This window comes from Chlamydotis macqueenii, chromosome 1 (assembly GCF_036417535.1).
Source record: "Chlamydotis macqueenii isolate bChlMac1 chromosome 1, bChlMac1.mat, whole genome shotgun sequence".
NCBI lineage: Eukaryota > Metazoa > Chordata > Aves > Otidiformes > Otididae > Chlamydotis > Chlamydotis macqueenii.
In genome coordinates, this window is record NC_141556.1 from 211411711 (window position 1) to 211432295 (window position 20585).

The 20585-nt window shown below is 42.5% G+C and overlaps 1 protein-coding gene across 2 annotated transcripts in view; it reads left to right on the forward strand.

Moving 5' to 3' along the window:
* TENM4 (teneurin transmembrane protein 4) overlaps window positions 1-20585 on the forward strand; it is a 607238-nt gene that overhangs the window by 473120 nt on the left and 113533 nt on the right. For both annotated transcript variants that reach the window (XM_086739706.1, XM_086739707.1), the window contains exons 15-16: window positions 4957-5142; window positions 16778-16924. In XM_086739706.1, coding sequence (XP_086595832.1) covers window positions 4957-5142; window positions 16778-16924 — 333 coding nt within the window. The remainder of the gene's footprint in view (window positions 1-4956; window positions 5143-16777; window positions 16925-20585) is intronic.

Genomic DNA, 20585 nt, shown 5'->3' on the forward strand with positions numbered 1-20585 from the left:
TGGTAAGTGCAAGTGTCAGGGAGCAAAATACAAAGTGTTAATCAAAGTCTAGGTATTTTCCACAGAGGTGCATGGGCTGACTGTACCTTTTGAGGACAGTAATCTTCATATTTGCTCCTAAAACTGGGCACCAGATTTGCTCAGAGGATCCCCTTCCTTCACGGAACTACAGGCGGCTTTGAGATCTGCACGGCAAGATGAAGTAAAACACAAAGCACCGCTAGGAAAGGATAAGGAACGGCTAAGCTGTTCATACAAACAGTAGAAGAGATTAAAGATGAAAGGAAATATTTAGTCACCTTTTGGGAACAGCTGGTGTGAAAATATTTAACAGGCAGGTCTTTTATGCACAGGCACAGCGTTCTAACTAAGCTTAGATAGACAGGAGCGATACAGTGCAGCTGGCCAGTCAATGAATACTGTAATAGGAGAATTAAAAGCTTTCCTTCTCATTTGCTCACGCAGCTCAGATGGTAGCTAATCATGTCCTCTAATTTTAACAACAGAATTGGGAAATGTACCAAAAAAAAAAAAAAAAAGTAGCTCGTAATAAGAACCAAGGTGGCAAATTCTGTCCCTGGGAGTGAACGACAAAGAAATGATTCACCTGCCCTTTCCTGTAAATCAGCCTTAGTTGTCTTGAGCTGCCCGAAAAGACCTGCGTTTAAGTGGAAACTTAATCTGAAATCCATTTTGATCATTTCTTTGAGTGCCACCAGAAAAGTAAAAGCTACTCAGACTATTTAATCACCCATTAGAAACCGGTGAGCGTTTCAGAGCGCCATGTTATAAAAGGCCAGAGCGTACGGCGGGATGTGTGATGTAAGGCTATTTAAATTGTATGGTTCCCATCTATCTTTAAACTGGCAGCTAAATGGGAGATTTAGATTTGAGAGTTCCTGGCTCCTGGTTCCCTGTCAGAAATAATTAAACTCCGTTTTAGGGAGACTGTCGTAAGTAGTTTGCTTCACGAGTGTTTTTCACAGCTGAGGGTCTTTATTACAGCTCTTGGGGCCCGGGAATCCAGGCCATCTTATATATCCATTATACACTAATTATACATTAATAACCCGCGGCCCGCGCTCTCTTGCGTGCGTGGGTGGTGGTATGACTGGGGTCTCAGCTGGATGGGAGACGAAATCCAAGATGTCCCCAGTGTTCCTGTTCTGGGGGAGCCTAAGATCTGTTTGGTTTAGATCACGGAATGCATGTGCAAAACTGTTCCTTGGCAGTGTGTTGTCTGGGAAATAGTTCAGTAGAGATGTAAATGTCCCAGTGGGTTTTCCATGCCTTTTCATAGGAATGACTCCACAGAGATTTTGCCTTTCAGAAAGTGCTTTTTTTCCTCTCTTCACCATTTCTGAATGTCACGCCATTATCCTACTTTCATACCTTTAAATAACTCCAAGAAGGCTTCTGACTGCCACTCAAAATAGCTTCCTTTTGTCCCTGCTTTTTTTTTTTCCTGCACCACCAACCTGTAGATGTCTGACCTAGTGTCATTTCCCTGACTTTCTGACAGAACACAAGACTGGATATCAGGACATCTAGGAGGTCCTGTGCCTTCACAGCGTTCACGTAGACCTGTAGACTCATCACTTGTTTATGTCTTGTTTACTTTATTTGTCAAAACATAAATAACATCCTAACATAAAAAAAATGACCAATGATACTCAGACTCATTAATATTCTCAATGACTTTATTAAGTAAATAATAGTAAAACCCTTAAGACCTTCGTGTTAACTTTGGAGTCACAAGTCCTCCAAGATGCCAATTTTCCTGTCCATCACTGGAGATATTTGTAGTTTCGGAATTTGAGAGGTTCACAGTCAGCACTGGGGGTTATTCACACAGTGCACGTCACTGTGCTTGAGGATACCAGTGCTGTCCCCAATTTAGAGGTGGGACCCTGAAGGTCAAAGCTGGGGAATGGGACATAATGTAGATGTGAAGTAACAGAGCTGGCATTCTCTGGATTGCTTGATGAACTGGCAGCAAGAAAAATTACATGTTTTCTAGTGCTCTGAGGTGAAAAGTTCAACACGTATGAATAAAGAATGTAAACCAATAACCACAGGAGCTGCTTCAGTCCCACACTAGAGTGGCCCTATGGTGAAAGACTGCTGGGAAGCACCGGAGGCTACAACGATACTTTTCTAGTTTGGGCTTAAATATCAGCAGTCGCGGACTTTGTACTTTCTCGGTGCATTTCTTCTCAGCTTGCTGAAATTTTAGTACCATAAAACTTGCTTTTTATTTTTTATCTGATGTTTCCTTTATCCTCCCATGGACTTTGTTCATCAGGTCAGCGAGGAGAGTTTTTTTGCCTTTTTTTTTTTTTAGTGCAACTTTATTGCTACCTTAGCTAACTTGTAGGTCCTGTGCGTTCACGTACCATCCTGACCAGCCCCATTGCAGTGCTGTCTGGCAGTTGGGGAAAAGGGTAGAAAACACACACGGCTGGGCTCCAACCCTTTAGCGAGTCAATAATTTTCCATCCCTTATGTTCATACCGGGCACTGTAGAATGATATTACCTCCCTCGCATCTAGGAGCTGTGAAAATCTGTGTCTCAATGCCAGATGCAAAGAAAAAAATTCTGACAGCAGCTCAAGAGGCCTTCCTCAGCTGTGTCTTAAGTGTTTGACAGTGTGATTTCTACTGTCTTCAAATAACCTTACGTTAGGTTCTGTTACATTTCAGCGCCAAGTGGTATGTGCACATCCTCAGTTTAAGCACTCAAGGTGCCCAAGTACTTTTGCAAGTTGGACTCTAAATGGGACAGACAAGTTCCTGAGTGTCTTAAGCACGTTTGAACTGCAAATTTCTTTCATTAGAGATTTGAATACATAGTACTAAACGTTTGAGAGGATTTGGAGACATCTGAGACATTGCAGCAAAAAATGTTCAACTGGAAATTGTTCCACCACCCTCAGCTATGTAGTAAGCAGGAGCTAGAGATTGTGTTCATGTTGCATGAACCAGCCCCATGTCAGGAGCATGTCAAAAATCCCCAACAGCCTAAACTTCCTTTTTATCAGCAGTATTAATTAGCAAAAGACTAAAGGCAACTTAAGTGAGGATGAATTTCAGTCGGGTGTGTTGTTAATGCAGAGTGAGTAGTTTTGAATATTTTATGCGCAGCCAGTGACCCAGAGTAAATGTCTTGTACAATACCAATTGCCCCTCCACCACAAGCTTTGAGACTTGAATCCTCCACTTCCTATGCTCAGAGGCACAAAGAGCGGCACTGGAGATGAACTGGTGTCTAGGAGTGCACAGCTGGGAGAATAGAGAGAAAATGGGCTCTGCCTGTCTGGGTACCCCTTTCTGGGCTTCCAGCCCAGCCCTGCTCAGCATTTCTTCTGTTCACATCTTCTGTCCACTCTCCCCAATGGGAACTGTGTCCCTACCCTGAAAAATCTATAAAATGACTCAGTCAAGCAGAAGGCTTGAGTCTAACACATTTAGGAAAGTTCAATCCAATTTAGAAGCACCAGACAGAAGTCAGGGAGAAGGGGAAGACCTGATAGTCTGACATACAGTCTGGATCGCCTCTCCTCCGACTGAGAAGGAGAGAGTGCAGTCATGGTTTATGAGAGATTGAAAGGGAGCAGCCGGATGATGAACCTGGGGAAGAAAAAATAGATGTATTTCATTTCATCTGCAGTATAACACCACATCAGTGTTTGGTTTTATCTTTTACCCTGAAATCAGTCCTGTATAGTAATGGTAGTAACAGGCACTTCATCACCTGACTCGTAGGTTCCCTGCTCTCTACCAAGTCTCAATTTTTCCAGGCAAATACAGCGCACATGAAAACATGAAGTCTCCCAAATTCATGCCAAGGGCATGCCAGGTTTTAGCCAAAAGCCTAGTGCTGAGCCAAACTATTAGAATCATAGAATCACGGAATGGTTTGGGTTGGAAGGGACGTTCAAAGGCCATCCAGTCCAACCCCCCTGCAAGCAGCAGGGACATCTCCAACCACATCAGGTTGCTCAGAGCCTCATCCAACCTGGCCTGGAATGTTTCCAGGGATGGGGCATCCACCACCTCTCTGGGCAACCTGGGACAGTGTTCCACCATTCTCAGTGTAAAAATTTTTTTTCCTAATATCTCATCTGAATCTACCTCCCTTTATTTTGAAATCATTACCCCTCATCCTATTATGCATATCTATGTCATCCTACCCACTGAGGCTCATGCAGGGTGGGAAGGCCAGCACCTCTGAAAAGCCAATGTCTTTTAGCTCTTCTCTTTTTTTTGGAGGTAAGTACTGAAATGCCTGGCTGTGACTCCATGCTTCCGTTAGCTCTGACAAGACTTGGCAACAAGCACCATCCTACCAACTCCAGCTCACGTAGCTCACAAAAAGAGCATGGTGGTACCTTTACATGCCTGAGAGGAGATGTTTAATGGGGTGGTAGGAGAACAGCGAGCAGATGCATAGACTCAGTAGAAATACCAATATTCTGTATTAATTTTAAAGAGAGAGGAGTTTTAATGCATCCCATCCCCAGAACCGTGGGTTAACAAGCCACAAACAGGCTTTGCCAGCACTTAACTTTAGCATGAGTAGTTTATCAGCACATTGTTTCCACACTTAACCGGATTTTAATTAAATGTGACTTTTGTTCTGTTTATTGGGAGAGCCTTTCCCTTCGCATTTGGTGATCACAGAAGCCCAAGAAATGCAAGAGAATTAGAAAGCAAATAGGAGGATCAATCACAGCAGACCTCTACAATCCACGTCCGTCTCTTTTTTGTAATTTACTTATTAGATTCTTATTGTCAGGAAGGATTAGTGTTATGAGCTCAAGGAATTCCTTTCATTGCCCCGTAAGGCGAGGTAGTGAAGTGTGGCTGTTTTTCTTAACAATAATGCTCTGGATTTTCCCCCTCTCCCTTCTCTCTACCCCTATCCCCTCCTCTCTCTTCTCTCCTCTCCCACAGAGATTTGTGCAGCGGACTGCGGAGGACATGGCGTTTGTGTCGGAGGCACCTGCCGCTGCGAGGAGGGATGGATGGGCGCAGCCTGTGATCAGCGAGCGTGTCACCCACGCTGCAATGAGCACGGGACATGCCGGGATGGCAAGTGTGAATGCAGCCCAGGCTGGAACGGAGAGCACTGCACTATTGGTAGGGAGAAAGAAAAACCAACTACTTTTAAAGAATAATTGATGATCAGGGAGGAGGAAAAACGCATGCTTAATTGAATATGTGTGACTTAGTGTAGCATGAGCACCTTTGTTCTTGGATTTCAAGTTCTGACATCATACATTTTCATGTGGGAACAAGACAAAATGTCCTTTCATTTGTTGATGACATGGTTATACATATATTTTTAATTATCAGACGTGAAGTACACCTATGTGGTGTTTGATCTTATAGAGACAAACCGTCAAACAGCAGCTAGATCCTACTTTGTCTCTCTCAAAAGGTCTTTCTGTGGCCTCTAAGACTGCTCTCTACTATGTCGACAGCATTCTCAAAAGCATGCATCTAATTTAAGATGTTCTTTCCTTTTATTTACTCCATTATTTGCACTGCCACTTTGCTTGCCGGTATAAACGAAGAAACCGTAGTCAGATTACTTCTGGCTGATATTTAACACTGTCTTGTTTGTCCCTTGTCTGCTCTGCTACCTTTCCAACCATTTCATCTTCCTCTCTCTTTGGTTCTCTGTTCCTCATGCACCTGACACTTATCTTGAGCTCTCAGTGTCATGTCTATTATTATTATTATTATTATTAATAAGGTGACAGCAATATGCTGAAATCATACAAAGAGGTGCAGTTCCCACATTAAGCAATTTGCAGCATCATTAACGAACTGGCTTGGCTTTATCTTCCTCCTTCATCTCACTTAACTCCTTGATGGTTTTCCCTTCTTCATTTTTTCTGACTGTCATGCATTCAACCACTTTAGTCCCCATTCGGTAGTCATGCTATAAAATCAGTAGCATTAAAACTCCTCAGATGCAATATACTGTACATTAACGGGAAACTAAATTAACGAATCCAGTTCTGCTCTCAATAATTCCTGTGTGGACCTGAAAAAATCCAGTTGACTTTAGAAGAGTTATTCCAGAGTGAGAATTCTCCCCCAGTCGTTTTCTTTGAATCAGGTTATTTTAAATATAAGAAAAGTTACATCTATTTTGCTTTCATTATTTCATAATACATATAAATCACACTACATCAAAATTTACCAATACCTGGGCAAATCCCTGTGGATTATCGACTTAGTTATATGTAGGCATCATTTTCTTTGCTTGAACACCAGGTAAGTTTGCATACACAAAGACACAGGAAATGGAGCCTGATCACAATATTTGAATTCCAGCGTTAGGGTAATGGTACACACCGTATCTGGGGCTCAGTTCTACTTATCATTTATTTATGCTAATGTCACCCTACCACATTATGGTCTCCACATGCATCTCCTAATGGAAAATATCTAGCTCTTAAAACTTCCTCTGTCTCATTAGACATTACGTTCTGCTTTCTTTTCTATGTCCCTAGCAGCTTGCATTTCTTTTCATGAAGGAAGGATTAAAAAAGCCCCTCTCTTAAATGACTGTAAAATGAAAAGAGAGCAGTACTGTGTTAATTGGAATCCTGTGTTTCTGGAATATTATTTTACAGCCTTGTGTTCAAGCACTTTGATTAGGAAAGCAACACAGATCCATTAAAGAGTTTTAAAAGAAAATAAATAGTTCACCAAAAGGCCTCAAATCCAGAGAACAATTTTATATGGAAGTCATTTCTGCACAGAAAAAGCCTGATTCATACCTTCAGTGCCATTTTATTAGTTCTGCTGTGAAACCAAAATGCCACCAGTTTAGTAGATGATATTTCTCTACACAGCTGATATGCCCGGACTGTGTTCAAGCAACAAGCTTTTATCTTTCATGGTGATTAAATTTACCTCATTATTCATAGTATTCCTCACTCTAAGTATAAAGAGTCCATGTTATCATGGGAAAGGCCAGCACCGCAATGCAGTCAGCATCACAGTCTTATTGGTGCACGTTATCATTTTCTGTGGTTCTGCCTTGGAATCATTCTTTAATACTTTGAGTACAGGAGCAATTCTGTTTCTTTTCACTTCCCCCCCCCTCCCCCAACCCACCCTCATCTTCTTGCATGGTGATTTAGCAACAAATTTGTACATAATCTCATACCTCTGAAGCTGTAAACCGTATTTCCTATGGAATATTTCATTGATAAATGTCTGGAATGTAAAGGAGATTTGGCAAAGTCATAAATATCCAAGAAAATTGAACAGCTTTAGGAGTAATAAGCAAGTTCTATTGGCACAGATGAAAGGACATTGACATGGAATTACATTAAGTATGTGGAAAGCATTCCCCTTGTCCTTGTGTAATTTCCCTGCATGGCAACTCGTTCTGTTGACAGTAATTCCTTACATGTCTGTGTCATGGCCCGGTTTGCTTTAGCACTGACGAGCGTAAAACCCCGTCGCTGAAGTGATGCTTTAACGATATTGCCATGTGTGCAGGTAACATGGTAGAAATGGATGAGACGAGTGAAGGACACTTCTTCTATTTCCTGTTGAGCATGGCTGAGAGTACAAAATCCTTTTGTTTTGTAGGTCATAGGAGGCTCTTTCTTACAGTGGGAACTCTGATCCCAGTGAATTAATTTTGTTTGCTCATACAAAGAGTTTTGTTGCCAAATATACTAGCTTGATTACTCACATTCAGAGATTTCATTAGAGGAACCCCAGTTAATTCCCAACCAGGAAATTGATGCAGAAGCTTGCATTCATCATCCTAATTCAGCAAAGTTAGCGCATCCAGGCAAAGAACAGAAAGTTGAATATATAACTGCAGGAATCCTGAAACCTAGCAGAATAGTTCAATCAATTTACTCTGATTTTTTAAAGGAAAAAAAAAATCATGACAACAGCCACAACGCAGGCCTCCTGTGGTGGACTTTCCAACATATTCCAAATTTGCCCCCAGTTAGAAACATTGCAAGAATTCAACTTTCTTCTGTTCTGGCCCAAACCACATCCAGGGAGCATGGTGAGTTTTAGGAGGGTTGAGTTTAGAGGTGAAATAAACCCTTTTACTGTGGGTTTGAGAGACCAAATTACAGCTCAGCTCTGTGGTAAGCTGCTCTGTGGGACTGATGCACAGGTGGCACCACAAAAAAAAAAAAAAAAATCAGTGGATTTAATAAACAACTCCAGAAATTTCCCAAGGCCATAACAGCCTGACCTAACATTTGATACAGTTGATGGTACAGCCTGGATAGTGCCCAAGGTGCCGTACATCCCACCTCAGAGATGCAAAGGGAAACTTCCCTCTGCCTACATGAGCCCTGCACTGGATTGTATCTGATGCGTGAATCTCTCTGTGATATTTTACCAGCAACAAGCCTTAATCCTTTGATTTATATTAGGATTGTTTAGAAAAATAATGGCAGAGAGGGCTTTCCTGTGTGGTGGAGTTGGGACGTTCATCATCCTTGAACACAAGACCAAAGGCATCCCTTGGAGTTCCTGAATACTACAAGGTCTCCAGGGTGCTGAAGGACCAGCATTTAGCTCTCCAAACACACAACAGTCTACCTAGCAGGATTTTCAGAGCAACTCAGTGCCTAATTCCCATTGATCTCTGCAAAACCTATGTCCTTAACTCCTTTGGAAAATCTGGTCCTGGCACGCACTGGTGACGTATGCAGTAACAAGTGCCTGCACAGACAGATGGCCTGTCCCACACAGCCCTCTGCTTATGGTGCTATCAGACTGGTTTTTGTTTTAGTTAACAAAACTAATTTTTAAGAAATCTGCCCCTTTAAGTTTGCCTTTCATCAGGCTTCTTGCATAAAGAATCACATATGTTCTGTCTAGCTGGGGTTGTAATCAGTGCCTCTCGGTTTCTGCTGGAGCAGCTGGAATCCAGACAAGGCATGTGACAGGTGGATCCTGGTCTTTTTTTCCCCAGCTTTGTAACACCTCACTTGTGCTATTTAAATCCATAAAGCAGCTTGGTCCATGTGCAGCCCAATATTAAATCAGCCCACCAGTGTCTGGTGAAGGTTCTTGCTACCCTCAGCCCAACAGAGCAGACGGTCGGCTCTCTGCAGTGCTCAGGCAGCAGAATCATAGAATCATAGAATGGTTTGGGTTGGAAGGGACCTTTAAAGCCCATCCAGTCCAACCCCCCTGCAAGGCGCAGGGACATCTCCAACCACATCAGGTTGCTCAGAGCTCCTGGCCTTGAATGTTTCCAGGGATGGGGCATCCACCACATCTCTGGGCAACATGGGCCAGTGTTTGACCACGCTCACTGGAAAAAATATCTTCCTTATATAAAGTCTGAATCTGCTTCCTTCTATTTTAAAACCATTGCCCCTCATCCTATCACAACAGGCCCTGCTGAAGAATTTCTCCCCATCTTTCTTATAAGCTCCCTTTAGATACTGGAAGGCCGCTGTAAGCTGAGCTGTGTTTGTTCCTCTGTCACCCATCCTGCCTGGTTGGGTTGGGCAAGAAGAGGCCATGCTTATAGCAGTCAGTGGAAAATATGTGCTTGCTGCCTTTTCCGACATGATTTTACATCAAGCTGAATGTAATCTGGCATTAAGTAGTTTGACAGCATTTTTAACAGTAAATATTAAGCACAGATGAACTTCAAAGACAGGCTTTTTCCCTGCCCCTGTGGCATAAACCTGTGCCGTCACTGGCTTGGCAATGAACAGGTCCTTTCTCCTCTCCTTCAGATTTGTGTGATCTCAGTTTAACTCCAGTGATTTCACTGAGGCTCTGTCTACTTCATCCCACAGGGAAGATTAAAGGAAAAAAAAGAATATTTAGAAAATGAAGGAGGAGAGTGTGCTGGGTAAGAAGTCCTGCCCAAGGACCTGCCCCCAGCCCCCCTGCTTCTCACTCTCTATGAGCCAAAAGAAATGCTCATGTGATCCTTCCCAGTGTGTTTCAGACAAATCAAACCAAGTTATCCCAGACTGGTGAAATGAGAGGACTTTCAGACTGAAAAATGTTCACATGAGCTCACATTGTAGCAGATATGAAGGGACAGGGGCTTCCAGGAGAGGGTGGTGACATAGAGCCAAGAGCAGTGCCTTTGGGTGCAGAGGACACTTTAGAAAAGCAGCTTTACTTCTGAGCCCCTACGTATTTCCTCAGTGTGTCCCACGTGCCCGCAGGGTTTCCAGAGGAGTGTCTGTAGGTAATGAGATGATATTTTAATGCCAGAAGTATAGCATGGGAATGAGACTGTACAGGTTTGTAGAAGAAAGAGTCATGCTACCATGGAATATTCCCATCGAAGACCTCCACTGTTTTTCAAATTACAAGATAACGTTGACACACAACTGACATATGGTGTTGGCAACTGTCTCCACTGCCATCATCTGCACAATGACTGCTGCCCGAGTTTGCAGGTTGGGCTGCTTTGAATGTCAAAATCCAAGACACACATTCCCAGGCTTCAGCCACCATCCAGGTGGATGGTGATGCCCTGCTTCCCGCATCACTACTGCTGCACCTGGGTAATTAGTTAATCTCATTCCCAAGCCTTATAACTGCCCCGCACTGGGTTACCTCTGATCCTTCCAGCGCTCTCCGCTTACTTAAAATAATGCTTCAACAGATCCATTAGGCTCACAGGATGGAAAAATAATTCCTGCAAGGCCTGTGACCTCCCAGGTGGGTAGTCTGCGTGAACGAACCCGAAACAAAAAGCTCTTCGAAAAGGTACCAAGACACAACTGAGAGAGAGATTGGAGGGAGCGGACAAGAGAACAAGAGAGATAGTGTTTAAGCAGGTAATGAAAGAGAGAAATGCAAGACTCAAATCCTCTTATTTATTAATAAAGACCAGCTGCTGTTAGGGCAGGGTGCTGCCTGCTGATGCGTGCAAGGGCTTTCCAAGGCAGGACTCCTGGCTTCTGCTCATGTCCCTGCCCCCAACTTTCTGTTTGACCCCAGAAAATCAATTAGAAGGTGGTTTTCCAAATTAATTTTCCATGGGAATTAGGCACATGACTGCTCCCACTGCACCTATAACTTCCTTTTTTTTTTTTCCTTTAGCCCTCCTTGGAATGAGTATATTAATACTTATCTATTTGGTAGAGCTGCTGTGAGGTTAATTTAATATTTGTAAAGTAATTTGATCTGCAGCTAGAGGATACTGTGTAAATGCAATGCATTACCATTAAGAAAATCCAGGGAAAAGCCTCTCCCAGTCTGGTAAGGTCACAGGGAAACTGCATCTTTGTGCAGGAAGATGTGAGGCAACCAGGTGAGGTGGAGCACTTTCAAACGACGCTGGTTTCTTCATTAAAATAAAAGTAGTCAGTAAAACAGAGGTAGACTGTTGCAAATGAGCAAAGCATTACCATATTCTGCCATATATATATATATATTTATACATATATATAAAAACCCACATAAATATGTATAGAAAACTTTCCTGTTTCTCTTCCTGACCTTAACAAGCAAAGATGACCGGTTGCCTAAACACAGCCTTCTTGAGCTCTTTGACTGAGGAGGGCTGTGCTCCGCTCTTCTTCCTTTTTTTCTCTCTCCTCATAATCAAGGTTTTTCTTTTCCTATCACAGTGAACTCTCCTTTGCCTTTCTAGCACCTGCACAATCTCGTAGTAAACCGCAATGCACTTATTCAATCCTACCTTAAATGTCCTGTCTTTTATCTCCCAAGCTCACTATCTGGATAAGGTAGTGAAAGGTATGCTCTTCCTTCCTATTTTTCCTATTGTCTTTGTGTTTCTTTAAAAAAAAAAAAAAATGCACCATGAACATGCTGTGTTGAGGTTGCATCTCTTCCTCATTGTCACCAAAGTGCTCCCTAATGTCTGGAAGGGTGAACTTTCCAGTCATTTAGGTAGGAGATACCTCCATAAATGCTGTGACCCTGTGTTGACATATATCAGTGTTCCTCCCCGTTCCCCTTGTCCCTGCCCTCCCCTCCAAATCATCGTTCATCCTCACCCCTCCTACCCAGGTAAGGAAAGTCAGGAGGAAATGAAAGTGTCTGTGAATACAGCAGGAACCCTGTGCAGCGATGTGTTTTAATTAAATGTCTATGATCCATTTTGTAACAAGCAGGTGAGTGCACTTTCCGTGTGGAGTCTTCATGTTTTTGATCCATGGTTGCAAAGTCTTACCTGAGAACTTTGAGTAATGATATATTATTTAGTTTTTTTCTTAATCCAAAAATGCTATGACCTCAGAGCCTCTGGTTGTATAAATCTGCAAAATCTATTGGAATTGGTGACATTGCATTAACGTACATGACAACGAAATCCAACTCTATGTTCCTATTTGTAAATGTAAAGCGAGTCTAGGACCCAGGTCTTTCTTCGACGAAGAAGAAAAAGAATTAAACTGTTACAGAATAGAGGTAATCCTCTGTCTTAAAAAAAAAAAATCTAAATTGTTTATTGATCAGAGTAATAAGCTAGAAGAATTTAGGACTTTTAAATAGAAATAGACAGTTCCACAATGCACTTAGCTTTCTAAAAATATTGAAATAGCACACATTAGTTAAATACAACAATCTGACAATAAATATGATTGAGTTGGACACAATTATCTTTCTACATGGCTGATTTGACACTAACAGCAACAGAGTGCTGACACCACGCAGCATCATATGTTTACTGGTTAAACAAACCAAAAAAAAATCGTGTTGAACAAATCAGTTTCTGCCATAGCATCACCCTCCTCTTCAGGTTGTTAGCAATCAGAAATAGCAGCTGTGAGAAGCTGATGAAGAAGGACAGGTATGCCAAAATATTTGCCTGGTGAACAGTTAAAATGAAGTCTCTGCCATAATATAGGGCTCTTGTGAAATGAGAAACACGGTTGCCCTACTGACTTCACTTCTCTGGATGAATTTACAATCTAATGTTTCTCTCTTGTTTCCATTGAGGCTTAAAGGCAGGTTCAGGTACAATTGCAAATAGGGAAAAACTTTGAACAGACAAACAAGTGTAAATAAGGAGCCTTTCATCTTCAGCCTAATGCAGCAACTGGTAGCTTGGACCCCTGTTTATAGATCAATGGATTCTTCAGGGGCAGGTAGTTTTCTCTTATTAGTATCAGTGAAACATACTTGACTTTATTTAAATTAGGAGAAAAAAATATATTCTTCTTCTTAGATCAAGGAAAGAGGGTTACTTGTGCCCTTATGAAGTAGTAGTGGTGGTATCCTTAGAAGAAGATATGGGCCATCACTAGGGATTGCGATCAGAACCTCCTGGTAATGTTCCACATCTCAGTGTTTTGCATTTCAAAACTCCAGGACTCCTCCTTTTCATCTCACCATGTATTGGAGAAGGTTGGATCAAAAGGTAGCAAATCAGCACCCGGGAGATAGAAAAGATGAGAAATCAACCTGCAGAGCCTGGGTCCAGGGACCTTCAGTAATGATTTGTCCATTCAGTGACCCAGTTATTTTAATTGAGACTTCTGTAGCTGTCATTTTACTTCTAAGAAGTCTTTTGACTCACCTTTATGCCCAAGAATAAAGACACATTATATTTAGTGAGTATTTCAGTGGGTGACAGGTTAAACAACATACTAAGAATAAAAGATTGTCTCTTACCATGCATGGCCTCTTTTGGAAAGATTAGCAATAGCTGAAACATTGAAAGTACATGGTTTTTACTTGGCTAACTGCGTGGTGTGCATTTTTCAAAACTAAATTACTCATGCCCTTTTGGCTTTCTTAATTATTAACATCCTTCTGGTTGAAATCCCTTCCCAGTAAGCCTGGGTTGTCAAGGTTGAGCCTGATTTACTGCTGAATATTTCCTACAGCTTTACGATAAACCAGTAAGTCAGAGAAGCTGCTGAATTGTCTCTAAATTGGAGGGCAAGTTTCAATAGCAATCATCAGCATGATTGAACCAAGAATTGGAGTGGAGTCTTCTAAACTAAGGCCTAATTAACACTGGTAATGCTTGAAATGAAAAGAAGTGCCTATTATTAAAGAGGTACTGATTTCCGAGAGAGCTTCTCCACCCAGAATACCACTGGAGCTGATGGTACATCAACGTAGTTAATTACTATTGTTGATTATCAATTCTTAAAAAATAACCACATTAACATTGTAGTGAGGTATATAGACAGCTAGTCTGAAATGTAAAGGTGCTGAACAGCATCTGAATTCAGGGATGGCTGCAAGGTGACTTCTTTGGGCTGCTTCTGAAGTCTGAGAAGCAGTGAGAACCCAAGGTCTGACCGCAGCCAATTCCCTCATTTGTACAGTTACAAGTAATAGGAGCGCTGGCAGGTAACTTTATAATCTTTGTTTTACAGGGTGCATCTGATTAAGGGTTTCTGGATTCTCACCATCACACAATATCATGGGGATAGTTTAAGAATTGAGTGTTTTTCAGGACACTTTACCAGGTTTCTCATAATTTGCAAAACGAAAACTTCTAAAACCTATCTTCTTCCTGTTGCAGAAAATAAGAGTCTGCTCCAGGAATTAAACAGTTGTTGGGTTAAAAGTCCAGAGGTATCCAGCCCTTTTTCTCTCATCCTCCTACAGCGGTGTCTTCAACTTCTCATCACCCAACTCTTTGGTTCTCACTGGACTCCTGTCCACGTCAACACCACAGCACTTTTGCACGGAGTTTCCAGCTCAGCCTCTGCAGCCACAGGATTGAAAACTTTTTAGGATGTTTTATAAAGAGTCCAAGTGGTAAAAACATGAGATGTGCTCAATAATGTGCACCAGCCAAGCTCTAATGGAGCCATGCAGAATACCCATCATGCGAGATTTCTTCAGAGGTTTTTCATCTAGATGAATTTAGGCAGATTTGTAGAGAGGAAGGATAAAGTCCTATCTCTACCATCAGGCTGGTCCAGTCCAAATTGAATGTATCTATTCCAAAGTGGTATTACCTACCTAGCTAAGTAATTTTAGTAGGTTATTTTAACAAGTAACACACTTCTTACTCTCTCATTCTTCAAAACAGCTGAATGCTTTCGGCTTGCACTGGACATAACCAAAGGGAACAAACAAATAAATTAACTTTAGCATGGGAAAAAAATCAGATTAAATGGTGAAAAGTTTGGCACTGTCATAAGTAACTGAAGGCAAAGTATAAAAATTGAGAAGTTCCAGTAGCCTTGCTCTGCTGTAGTATATAAATACTAATATATTGTATACCAACATATTGTATAAAAACTAAAATACATATTTTAAAAGACTGAAATACAGCAAATATATTTGTAAATGAAAAATTTATTTAAGATTCTTTTAAAGGACTTTTCCTTACCACCTTTGTTCCTTATTCCATTTAGTCCTTGTAAATGTCAGTAGAAAATCCTAGAGAAGATGTTAAGTTCACCGTGAAACAATTCTTTGTTTAAAAGCCATTTCTGAACGACATGTCCTCAGCGCAGGGCACAGGATGACGTGGTGGGCTCTACGTGCTGTCTCAGCACTTCTTGGGCAGACCCTCATGCATCACGCGGTCAGCCAGACCTTCCAGTACTCTCAGCCACCACGTTGTAACTGTTTAGGGCAGGATGAGTCCGTGTTGTTTGCACAGGTTCACAAACCAACCTGTATTGCAAAGCTGAGGACCTGAAGAAACTCAAACTATGTGGCAGGATTGCACAACAGACGTATAAATAGAGTGCCCTTTAAAACAAGGCTTAGGAAGACTGAGTTGTGTTCCCGGTATAATCAGTCCTGCTGAGTGACCTTGACAGTCACTTCAATCCCTTGTACTTCAGTTTCCTAAGAAGTAAAATGTGTCTTACACTTCTGACAACTTCTTGGTAAAGATTTTGGAGCTCTGCAGGTAGAAAGCCCCCAGAACTGTATAAGCTAAGCAGCCTCCCTCACACTGCTGCTCACTGTGGAAATTACTCTGCTATTTTCTTGGGGTGGGAAAAAAAAAAAAGGACGGAGATCTCGGTAGGAGGTCATCAGATGAGAAAATCAAACCCTAGTGAGCAGGCTGGAAGCTTGGTGTTTGTACCCCCTGAGTTTTGTTGCCTATAAAAGAAACACCTAGCTCTGTGCTGGGCTCTCTCTTTAGTCGGTGAGGAGAAATGGGTGTTTCCAGAGCCTGCTTCGGCTCATCAGTATGGGCTTCTAACTCACCCAAGGGGGTTCATGCCATGGGACATCCTTTTTCTCTGCTGGCTACAGAGAGAGTTGAAGGTATCTCCGTTACAGATTAATTGTAACCAGATGAGATGAATCCCACCCAAAATGACTACACTAGAGAAACTGGGTGTTCTCCAAATATTTTCTAACATAGGAAGCGCCTTCGCTTTCCAGCCAGCTTTGACTGCTTACCAGTCTGAGGTGTCTGTATTGCTGAAAGCCAGCTGGTTTATCCAGCTGGGTGCTGGGAACCTTAACCCCACATGCAATTTAGGTAACCCCAAATCTTGGTCTTACAAAGCCAATGCTTTGAGAGACTCAGAGGGCAGGGTGGGTTTTAACAATTTAATCAATGAAGCTGGAAGATCTCACAGCCTCCCTGAAGCTCACCATTCCCTCGATCCCTAGTGAGGCTGTGCTGCAAGAACCTCCTTGGAGACGTCAGCCCACTGAGTGGTCACCACTGTTCCCAAACTGGGACAGTTTGCTCCAGGCAGGAAGACACCAAGTGAGAGTGGAGAAATAAACTGAAGGCAAAGGGAAAAAGCTGTTTGATTAGGCTCTTTCAAGGCTATGTTGCTTTGTTTTTCCGGTGCATTTGAATGTGTGGCTGTTTGCCTTGCAGAGGGATGCCCTGGCTTGTGTAACGGCAACGGCAGATGCACTCTGGACATGAATGGCTGGCACTGTGTCTGCCAGCTGGGCTGGAGAGGAGCGGGCTGCGATACTTCCATGGAGACGGCATGCGGCGATGGGAAAGACAACGACGGAGGTAGGACACGAGCACATGTGATATGTCAGGCTTCGCAGAGCCTATAAACCTTGCACAGTGCACAGTCAGCTGGGCTTGATTCCGCAGGGCAGATTGTTTTTTGACAGCTGGTGGAGAACAGACAGCAAAGTCTGCCAGGCTTACTCAGCCAGAGTGGATTTGAATGCGAATGAAATGGATTTGAACTTGGGGTGCATGGGCTGAAGAGGGAGGTTTGTTTATCCTCAAATCAAGTCCATGTACTGGAGAGCAGACATGGACTGTGCTTGTCCTATCACTCCACTCGGCGGTGACACGATGGGACCACCTCAGACAGCAAATGTCCCTGACTGTTCAAACTTCGGCCTCGCTGCCTGAGGTTTTCATCAAGGCTCACGGGTAGGTCACTACTGAATTGGGATGGATGCTTTGCAGAAACTTAGAGGCTTCAGTGACTGATCCCCATGCCCACAAGCCATCCAATCCCTCTCGAACCACGTTTTATTGATTACAGTTCCATATGTAATGATGTCAGGCATGTGAATAATAGCTCTGCGTAATGCAAACTTAATATTCAGAGTTATCTCATTACAAAGGAAACCCTGGTGCAGTGTGAAGGTTTGAATTAGAGGGCAGGAGATGAGATATTAAATTTAAGGCATAAGGGAGACTGCATAATTTGTTTTGTTGTCACTCAGCAGAAGGCTTTGTAAACCACAAGTCTGGGCCAGGACCCAGACTGTGAAGTGGAGACTGCATTTTGCAAGCCTCTGTTTTATCATATTCACAAGAACAGTACAGTTAAAAAAAAAAAAGTAGCCAAGCCAAGACTCTGATTATCTGCTTCACAGCAACTGGGATTCTGATTGAATATTTAAAATATTTCTGCACATCTGGCATGGCAAATGGACCAAATTATCCCTCTAGAAAAGATGGAAAAAATTGGAGAACCATACAAAGAGCATACACTATAAAACAAAGGTCACTTTTTGCCTCTCATGAAACTGAATATCACTGTACTCGTCTTTCCTATTTACAGCCGACTCAGGGCAGCAATAAAGTTCATCACATCAGATGTGTAAAAATATGTTAAGTAGAACCAAGGATAATCCCAGTTTCCATGGAAAAAAAACAGCCAACAAAAACCCTGTGAAGTTTTTAGAAAGAGAGAGAGAGGAGAGGGAATGATCCAGCCTAACATACACGGTAAACCACATCTGTATGACATCAAAAAGAGCATGACCAGACTCTGACTAGGTTGGTGGAACACCGTCTCCTCATATCTCCTGATGCAAGGTGCTAACCCTGTAACTGGGTTAGCCTCACCTTGAAACAAGCCGTTTGTCACCTTGCTAGCCTGCAGGACAGCAGATGTAGACAGAAAAGACAAAAGGCATTGATGTGTTTACAAGTTAGTGCACTTCAGCTGCTAACTTGCATTTGGTGAACTTGTGTGGAGCGGTGGTGTACACAGCTAGAGCAGAGCGACTGATAGGATGGAACATATTGCCATGCGACAGCTTGTTCATGTGTCAGAGCCCACAAATGAGTGTTGACTCTTGGTACACTGAAAAAAATACATGTACATGGTGTGCATTACAGTTTACAGATAATCCATGTCATACACTACACTGTTCCTTTGATTTTGCTGCGTTACTGCTAAGGGCTCTCCTCAGCTGCAAAGTGGAACAGGTATACGTTTACCTTCTCAAGTTTATTTTCATACATGTTTATGGATAATTTGTGCTGTATTTGTATGCTCAAATCTAAAATTTCAACTTCTGAGATGTAGGGGCATCAGCAGCGGTGAGGGCCTTCTTCTTTGAAGCCTGAGTTCCTTGTTTAGCGCAAGGATTTGAGTATGGTAAAGAAAGGTTGATTCTGGACTTGTTTCCTAGTTGTTGCACTGATTGCTATAGCAAAACAGCTGGAAACATTTGAGGAACATCTGTAGAGTAATTTAGGTTGGGAGAGACCTCCAGCAGTTGTCTAGTTCAACCCCCTTCTCAAAGCAGGTCTAATTACATCAGGTTGCTCAGAACTGTGTCCAGTCAAATCTTGAACACCTCTCTGAGCAACCTACTCCAGTATATGGACATCCTTGTAGTAAAAGTTTTTCTCCTAATATCTAATCAAAATTTTCTGTGTTCCAACTTAATGTCTGTTGCCTTTTGTCTGGCCCACCTGACACATCCTAGGATACCTTAGCTGGCTTCTGGCTTCCCCTTCACAATACCTCGGATCTGTATTAGAGCATTTATATGTGTTTCATGTGTGACAGCTGTCTTTGGATTTCTCAGGTATCCAAAGGCAAGTCAAATGACACTAGCCCATATCTGATGCAGCCGCTTTGTCAACACAAACATTATACCTTGGGAAACTGCTGTGCCCTGAAGAGCACTGAAGAGATACAGACCTGAAGAGCCTCTTGAAAGAGCATGTAGTATGTGTATGAAGAGGGCTTCTTCCTCTTTTGGGGTCCTATCACAGTCTCTGGAGTGATGCATGCTCAAGGCTGGAGAAAGGTGATTTATTTGACTGTCCACTGTAAAGGATTTCAGGGCTGTTGCTGAACTTGTCTTCATATGCACATGAATTTAGGCAATGAAGATGAGAGCCCTTTCATGATGCTTTAGAAAAGTCAAACATCTGAGCTAGTCACCATGGGTACCGTCAGCGGAGAGAAACAGATTTAGCGCATCATCTCTCTGAGCTATTTCAGATATCACCTCGTAGGTGCCTACTTTTGGTTGATGACCGCTGCCCTTTGAGTCACTTTCTGCTCAGAGCAGCATTTCTGGAAGCTGAGACACCACGGTGGGGCAGTTCATGCTCAGGGGGGTTTCACTCTGCCTGAGCTCATCAGAAGCTGGTTCCCATGCTGTGGTATCAAGTGTCTGCTAATCAAGATCCCTGCAGCCGGAAATTCCTCTGGATAGTGGGAGCTGAAGTCAGAATCTTTTTCATCAAATCCCAGCCTAATCATCCCCTGAGGGAGATGGGTACCAAATTACAGGGCACGTTTGCCTCTTAAATCTGGAGGCTATTCAGATAAACAATAACAAGCTAAGCAGAAGTCCCTCAGAGAGAGACTCGGTGAAATTTAATCTCCGTTCAGGTTAGGAAAAAAGGTGTCTCAGAGAGCAGTCCCCTCTCCACACACAAGTGTCATTTGTCAAAGCTAACACTTAGGTTTCACACCCAGGTCCACTTTATTTACACTTTTAAACATAAAGCCCATCAACTTGAAAGGAGTTGTAGCAAGGAACTGAGAGCTGGCAATCATCCGGTTTCAGTCAAGGGAAAACACTGCAGTGACAGAGCTTTAACAATCCGGGTAAAAGGCTAGGATTTTGCACATTTGACCTAAGAGGCCACCTGTATGACAACAAATGGAAGAAGTTTCCTTACAACAAGCTCAGAAAAGTGGTTCTTGCCTCTCCTTGGCAGAAAATAACCTCTCTAATTCATGGCTGCAAACGCTCACTAGCTGACAGTAGTCCCATCTCACCTCGCACTGAGTGCTCTGTCACGTACTTGAAGAGTAAGAAGTTTGAAGGTTTAAAAGACCATGGAAATTATCTCCTGTGACAAGTCCTGGAAGTGGACTTAATAACATTTGACAAAGCCTTGAGAAGAGACTGGTATTTCATAGGCTAAATATGGGCTCCGTTGCACTTGT